This window comes from Pistacia vera, unplaced genomic scaffold (assembly GCF_008641045.1).
Source record: "Pistacia vera cultivar Batoury unplaced genomic scaffold, PisVer_v2 Contig283, whole genome shotgun sequence".
Classification (NCBI taxonomy): Eukaryota; Viridiplantae; Streptophyta; class Magnoliopsida; order Sapindales; family Anacardiaceae; genus Pistacia; species Pistacia vera.
Window position 1 is genome coordinate 693,393 of NW_022196094.1, and position 8,457 is coordinate 701,849.

The 8,457-nt window shown below is 34.5% G+C and overlaps 1 protein-coding gene across 1 annotated transcript; it reads right to left on the bottom strand.

Annotated features, from left to right (window-relative positions):
* Positions 1-232: 232 nt before the first annotated feature.
* Positions 233-8,075, bottom strand: LOC116134177. Its single transcript, XM_031419860.1, has 12 exons — positions 7,687-8,075; positions 7,536-7,578; positions 6,848-6,874; positions 6,668-6,760; positions 4,878-5,071; positions 2,324-2,495; positions 2,102-2,224; positions 1,535-1,654; positions 1,148-1,168; positions 858-916; positions 609-699; positions 233-350 (listed from the first exon to the last, which is right to left on the bottom strand). The coding sequence occupies exons 1-12, from the start codon at positions 7,923-7,925 to the stop codon at positions 303-305; spliced, it is 1,230 nt and encodes a 409-aa protein (XP_031275720.1). The 5' UTR covers positions 7,926-8,075; the 3' UTR covers positions 233-302.
* Between the last annotated feature and the right edge of the window lie 382 nt (positions 8,076-8,457).

The following is an 8,457-nucleotide window of genomic DNA, read 5'->3' on the forward strand; positions in this document are numbered from 1 at the left end:
CCACCGTCTTGGGTTGTATACCTTCAGTACACGAGTTTTTGTGTTTCCACTGTTATGGTTGATGTCAAAGCTTTATACCACATGATGGAGCAGTATCATATCAGTAAGTATTATCACTTTAAGTTGTACCCTTCTTCCAAACAAAAAATGGAAATAAGAAAATCAAGGCTACATGAACAATTATCGGCCTAAGACCATACAGACATGGTTTCATGCACACACATCCTAAACGGTTGGAGATACCTTGAATTACTTTGTTGTCATCATCTGCTAAGCTGAATTAGAGTTTCCGTGCTTATAACCTACATCTCGAGATGACCGACAATGGAAGTAGATGAATGGATTAAAATCTAGAGAAGATGTTAGCCCACACAAACTGAAAATGACTTTTTTTGTTGATGATGTTGTTACTGTCTTACTGAGAATCTAGTAAGGAGATAATTCACGGTTATGGGCCTCTGCACAACATTGAAATGTCTAAATATTTTACTTTTTGAGAAGATGGAATTGTAGATCTAACTATGCATTGAAAAATTCAAGAAAAATGCCCTCTTTCTACTAGTCTAACTAAAAAGAGAATAAGAGATAATGATATTTAATAAGGATACAAAAGCATCAAGTAGCACACAGCCTCCTGCATCTACAAGCCATGGTAGATTTGGTCTGATTTTTGACCAATCCAAGCTGCTAACAATTATGCTACAAAAGAAAACACATATATGCCTGTTAGAAGATCTGAGTAAGAAATCAGGCCCTGACATTGGGGTTCCAGCACAAAATATGAAAAAGTGAACATGATGAGTGGACAACAATAGAAAGACCCATGAGGATGAGAATGATAGATGGGACATATTCACCTTGCTACATATGTTGCATTACCAATCAAAGCAAAGAGAAACATTAGAGGATTAAGGCCCTGCAACATCATCCATGAAATAAAATCATGATCTTATTGAATTGTCTCACACACAAACACCAATTTTCTTTTCTTTGTACCACAGGATCAAGCAATCCCTTTCTCAAAAGAAAACAAAAGAAAAAAAAAAAAAAAAAAAAAAAGCCAAATTCCATTCCAAACGAACTTTACATTTATATATACAACTGAATTTACTGAAAAAAAAATAATTTCAAACCTATACTTTCTTACCTCCACATTCCCCCTTCTCATCTGCAAATAATAGAACAAGATACAAGAACCAAAAGTTTCAGAAAGACGATAATGAAAACTGGTTAACGGGATATATAAATAAAAGAACAATTTGTCAGATTGAGAAAAGATGACGATAGACTACTACATCCATGCTTCAAAGAAATACCATAAAAAACAGTTTTGCTGGCATATAGATGGTTTATTTATACCAGCTCATATGTCTTTCCAATACCATACAATTTCTATTGGAAAAAAGCAGACACATGCAAACATCATCTATATATTCATACGAAACATGAAAACCGATGGATACTTATTTCTGCAGATCAGGAAAACCTTACTACAGTAAATACTACCATAAGTCAGTTAAAAAGTAAAGCTTACATTCAAACAAATTTGGGGAAGCCGTCCACCCATATAAATTGCTGCCATTGCCCAACCAAGGTAACTTCCAATTCCACTGCTTCCTTCAATACCATTTCCTTGTAATAGCCCACCATGTACCTGAAACTCAAATCGCATACAAGATAAAAAGGAAATAATAAAAAATAAAAAAACAAACCAGCAGGAAAAAACTAGAGTGAATCTTAAAGGAAAATGGCAAGGAAAATGAAGCCAGTGATCATTCAGCAACTCTGGTTTTCCCCTTCAACGTACGTTAACTCTATTTCTTTTCTAATAAATAAATAAATGATTTCCCTTTCTTTTTTTCTTTTTTTTTGGGTTTCGTCTTTCCCATGTTTATTTTTTGTCTTTCAACTAGAAACGAACACAAAATTTATTAATGATCAACCAGCTATGGCTGAAACTGACTTGCCAATTTAAAGTTCCAACGTATAGCCATTAATGGACATGCTGTAGCCAACAATGAAATGATCTAACCAGATCCATACACTCTAAACCTAATCTGCTAGTGCCATACAAAGAAAACAAGATAGTAGCTTGAATTACCTGCAACAGCTTTCTCCCAACTTGAATCACAAATCCTTTATTTGATTTCTCAAACTCAATGTTATGATAACCGATAGCTAAGTATTCAAGATTAACAGTTCTAAGAAATATCATTATTGAGACCTGAAATAGAAATATGGAATCAAAAAAATTATGTCCCATAAAACTGTTTGTTGATTCCATCAATTATTGTAAACTTAAAGAGTGGCTGCATAATCTCACCAAGCATAGCATGGTTTTGGTGTTTGGAGATGGTGCAGATTGTGTAGAAACTTGTCCACCAAGCAAGGGCTGTTCAATGGAAATCCCAGAATGATCAGAGGTGGGACTCATTCTTTGTACTAACAAAGATCCAGCCGTAGGTGTATGACTCCTTGATAGAGATCTGGCAGACCTGATGAATTTACAAAGAAAAAGTTTTACATTATTATCACAAACATCATTAACCATTATGAAATATTTTTTTAATCAGTGTTCTAGAAATATAAAGTTCCTTTTGGTTGGAAATCCATTCAATAGAAAGCGAAAGCCCTCATCAAAAGTGCAGTTGATATTCAAATTTTACCCAAATATGATGCCCTTGCAGGGAAAAATAAGCATCAAATTCGCCTAAATGACAGCAAAGGTAAACATAAAATTTCCAGTGACCCAATCATATGCACAAAAAAGAGATAAGTTCCTTCTTAAAAAATAAGAAAGCATGAGAAAACTCAGTTTTGAAATTTCCATCTTCAAGTGTCTCTTGCATCCAACTCAGAATTTCTTTAGAAGTACCAAGATGCTTTTAACTACACCCAGAGGAGTACTCACGGAGCAAAATATGCAAAGAAAATGAGGCATAGAGATTTGTGCATCTAATAAGAGAACTATAAAATGTTTAATTAATGGAAAACAGATTCACAGGGAGAGAGAGAGAGAATGAGAAAGATTGTCAGTCTTCTGACTGTCGAACAAAGAGAGGAGAATATCTTAAGTCAGATGATCCCAGTGTTCTCGGTAGCAACGTTTGCAATCATAGGTTCATACATTTTCCTCACAGAACTGTTGTAAGTAGTATGAAGAAGTTGAGTGCTCTGAACACCTAATTCGGAGTTGTGAAGAGCTCAAAGCTGTCAAACTGACAGAATGTTATACAAAAGACTAGTTTTTATATTAAGGAATGCTAGCAGTGTCTTTTTCAGTCTCTCTCATTCTCTCACTCTCCTTTGACACATGTACAGGAGATGAAGGAAGTGCAAGTTGGTAATATATTCTTCCTTTGTCTCTTGTACACGTCATATAGTGCAAAAGAAAGTATTTTTAGCATTTGTTTTGTATAATTCCTTCTGTTTTGAAGTCTAAGCACAATCAAGGTCAGGAATAAATAGTTTGACATTTACGAAGTTCTTAATCTGCATGACTTCTTTACAGGCAAGGAAATCTCTTACCTTGTTGNGATGGTGCAGATTGTGTAGAAACTTGTCCACCAAGCAAGGGCTGTTCAATGGAAATCCCAGAATGATCAGAGGTGGGACTCATTCTTTGTACTAACAAAGATCCAGCCGTAGGTGTATGACTCCTTGATAGAGATCTGGCAGACCTGATGAATTTACAAAGAAAAAGTACTACATTATTATCACAAAAATCATTAACCATTATGAAATATTTTTTTAATCAGTGTTCTAGAAATATAAAGTTCCTTTTGGTTGGAAATCCATTCAATAGAAGGCGAAAGCCCTCATCAAAAGTGCAGTTGATATTCAAATTTTACCAAAATATTATGCCCTTGCAGGGAAAAATAAGCATCAAATTCGCCTAAATGACAGCAAAGGTAAACATAAAATTTCCAGTGACCCAATTATATGCACAAAAAAGAGATAAGTTCCTTCTTAAAAAATAAGAAAGCATGAGAAAAGTCAGTTTTGAAATTTCCATCTTCAAGTGTCTCTTGCATCTAACTCAGAATTTCTTTAGAAGTACCAAGATGCTTTTAACTACACCCAGAGGAGTACTCACGGAGGAAAATATGCAAAGAAAATGAGGCATAGAGATTTGTGCATCTAATAAGAGAACTATAATATGTTTAATTAATGGAAAACAGATTCAGAGAGAGAGAGAGAGTATGAGAAAGATTGTCAGTCTTCTGACTGTCGAACAAAGAGAGGAGAATATCTTAAGTCAGATGATCCCAGTGTTCTCGGTAGCAACGTTTGCAATCATAGGTTCATACATATTCCTCACAGAACTGTTGTAAGTAGTATGAAGAAGTTGAGTGCTCTGAACACCTAATTCGGAGTTATGAAGAGCTCAAAGCTGTCAAACTGACAGAATGTTATACAAAAGACTAGTTTTTATATTGAGGAATGCTTGCAGTCTCTTTTTCAGTCTCCCTCATTCTCTCACTCTCCTTTGACACATGTACAGGAGATGAAGGAAGTGCAAGTTGGTAATATATTCTTCCTTTGTCTCTTGTACACGTCATATAGTGCAAAAGAAAGTATTTTTAGCATTTGTTTTGTATAATTCCTTCTGTTTTGAAGTCTAAGTACAATCAAGGTCAGGAATAAATAGTTTGACATTTACAAAGTTCTTAATCTGCATAACTTCTTTACAGGCAAGGAAATCTCTTACCTTGTTGGAGAAAATAAAATTCAAACTTTTAGAGAGCCTAAGTATTTCAACATCAACAACACAAAACACACACACACACACACACACAAAGTGTGTTTGATGCTGATAATCAGATACTAGAGCACAATGATGTCTACTGAAGAAATCAAGGTAGAATTTTAATTACATGTAGTATAGTTCTCTTCGAGGAGACATAGTTCCAGGAAGTGCTGGAAGAGGAATAGGTGAACTCGGAGCATTATCTCTGTCTGAAATGCACAACCCGCTTTTCCGTTTGTCAGAACAGTTTACTTGTTTTCCAACATCATTATTGCTTTGTCCAGTCTTATCTGCTGATTCAGTTTGGATAGGCTTGAATCCCTAAAATACAAAGCATTTAAAGTATAGTCATGCAGTCAATCACACCCATTAAGTCTAGAATGCTTCAACTTTAATAGCGCTTACTATGCTCTGAAAAAATACCCGAGAAAGTAGAAACATAACAAAGATAAACATCGTAAAACCACTGCAAACAGAGAAGGAACAAGAAAATATAATTATCTAAAACTCACTCTGTAATAAGGTGAAAACATTTGATATTTTCTACAAGCACCTATCAGTCAAGCAAAGCTAAGTTAGACTTGTTCTACAGACACAAGGACTTACAAAATTGATAGGCCCAAAGAAACTTGTTCCTCAAATTCACCGAAACTTAAGACTAACAATTTTCACCAAATAAAAGTTTCAACAATTCCAATCCTATAGTTGATCTAATCCAAGATGATTAAAAATGGAATTATGTTGATATTCGAAGTTCTTCATTACTAACTAATCTACAACAGTACTCTAATTGCATTAATAGTTAACATTAATACACACGAAAATTTATTGCTTTAATGCTTTATCGTTTGGGTGCATAGAGTTATTGATCCCCTAAATTAAGACCTACTAAGTAATCAACTGTGCTGGGCTTGAATCTAGGAGAAAGCAAGTTTCTATAATCCACACCTATAGTTTTCTGTCATTTCATGTCTATGAAAAAATTATTGAATTCAATAGAATTATTGAGCATGCTACTAAGTAACAAAAACAGCAAAAAGGTGTTCTTCCATGATAAAAACAGAATTCACATTAGAACATTACAGTTAGTTTCCAGTGTGTTCTTAGTTATTGATATGAACTCTTCTTTCACAATTTAAGATATGTCAATTTCTGACTGTTAGAAGTTGAATTTATCCCACATTGTCCTAATAGTAGACTGTTATGGTGTATATAAGTTATTGGGCTCCCTCCTCCCTTGAGCTAGCTTTTGGGAGTGAGTTCTATCTTATCATGGTATCAAAGTCACGTTTGTTTCTCTCTCCTCTTTGGTTGGAGCGATGATGGGTTTGGACCCCGGCCTTGCACGCCGAGCGTAAAGGGGGTGTTAATTTGTCTCACATCGCCTTAATAGTGGACTATTATGGTGTATATAAGTGATTGNTCATGTCTATGAAAAAATTATTGAATTCAATAGAATTATTGAGCATGCTACTAAGTAACAAAAACAGCAAAAAGGTGTTCTTCCATGATAAAAACAGAATTCACATTAAAACATTACAGTTAGTTTCCAGTGTGTTCTTAGTTATTGATATGAACTCTTCTTTCACAATTTAAGATATGTCAATTTCCGACAGAGCAAGATTCCAACTACGTTTGTTTAAATTCAGTTGTACTATAAACGAAAGCCACATAGATCTAATCTTTTACAACCTTCGACTCAAAACTTGGCTCATAACTACAACATGTTTTCTCTCGTGCAATTCACTTTTTACAATAAGATGCTTTCTGTTTTGTCTCCGTGAGTTTTACCCAGTATCAAAGTGTAGTAATTTAACTTCTTCATTGTAATTTGTAATTCGATCTTAAAATTAAAAAATAAAACTTTCACATTTCTCATAAATCACCATAAGAAAATTTGAGCATGCAAATTCTTACCTTGTGCAGACATCCATTGTCTTTTAGTCGAGGATAAATGTGACCATAGTATACGGTTTGTGAACCAAGAATCACAGTAATTAATGTATACAGCTGCACATGAAGGACAAGAGATCAGCTGAAACTAAAATAGAATTCATAAAAATTCATAAAAATTCATGCTTGAGCACAGATCCTTACCAGTGCCATATAGTACTGGGTTGGAAGCTGCAAAGCAAGCGAAAAAGCTCAGTGACAGAGCACAACAGAATTTACAATGAAAAAATAATAAAAAATAAAAAAGCGCTAACCACTTCTACTTCTCCTACGGTCACTTGGGCAGCCAGAGAATTTTTTATCTTTCCATCTTTGACAATAATTTAGACATTATGAACTTCAAAAAAAGAAAAGTCTAAGAACTTACAATACACATTCAACTTGCTGCTTATATGTTTCATATGGGAAAGAGATTGAGCTTCATGGTATACTAAATGATCTAAAAATTACCCAAATGCATAACTCCCAAAAATCATGGTTACACTCGAAAGCTAATGATCCTATCAATCTAACACTAATCAAGAATTTTTTATTTTTTATTTTTTTATTTTTTTATTTTTTTGATAATCCAGAAATCTACTGCACTTGCGGTGCAAGTGGCGAATCGAAACTGCTGCCCCCAACAAACCCTGCCATAGCTGGGGAGCGTTTAAATATAGCTTTGTTGGCCCATAAGGAGATACTCACAGATATCAAACAGAAACGAAAGAAAAAAAGTTTCACATAATGTCTTACATCATAAACTGATCTTATAATTTTTCTAGATCGCCAAGACATAAAAAAACAAAAAAGAATGTCTCGCACCATGAATAAAACTAATTAAACAAATTACCGTAGCTGGTTCCAGAATGCAGCCAAAAAGATTGAAAAGATCCCTGTAAAAAACAGTTATCATTACAAGTTTTTTTTTCTTGATTTAGTAATTTAAATATACAAAATCAAAATGATAATTAACCAAAAGTTATGAGTGAAAAACTACCCACCCAATAATCCAAGTGGTTAAGAAAGCAATAGAGAGGCCATCGGTGGATTTCTGCCGGTAATTTGTAATGATTTGAGGAATTTCAGCAACAACCCAAACGACTACACTTATGGCGCCCAAACCTAACGAAATTTCATCTCTGCTATTGCAAAGACAATAATCCAAGTATTTTCTTGCCCATTCACGACAATGCAGAGTTCTGGGACAAAACACCTCTGAGTTTTTGTAAACTCCCATCATTCAATGCAAAGAGAAAACAGAAAAATTTTCTTGTAATATATATATATATTGTTCTGTCGACCTCTTTCAGAAGGTGAAGCGGGGCGTGAAGTTGCCACGCCTACAGTACACTATATTACAAGGTACACGTTCCCTTTGAATTGGCTACAGTGTTGGAATTGGCTACAGTGTTGGAATTGTGCTGCGTCGTAAATTCCAATTTAATTAATTTCAAAATCTTATTTGGCATCTCAGCTTAGCAGTGGCGTCATCCTGATTTAGCCCAATCACGTCCGACGCCTAGCGTTTCATTTTTAAAGTGCGGCCCAAAAATGGTTTAGATTTAGAGCATATTTATTGGGCTTCTTTATTGGTTAAAATAGTTTTTTTTTTTTTTTTTTGTTTAAGAGTAAACGGCATTTATCCACCCAAGGTTTGGAGAATCTATATTTCCACCCATGGTTTCACAAATTCCATATTTTAACCCTTAAATTAACACTGTTAATGAATTTTGATTTCTGATACAGTTGTAGAGGGTGCTATTACCATAATA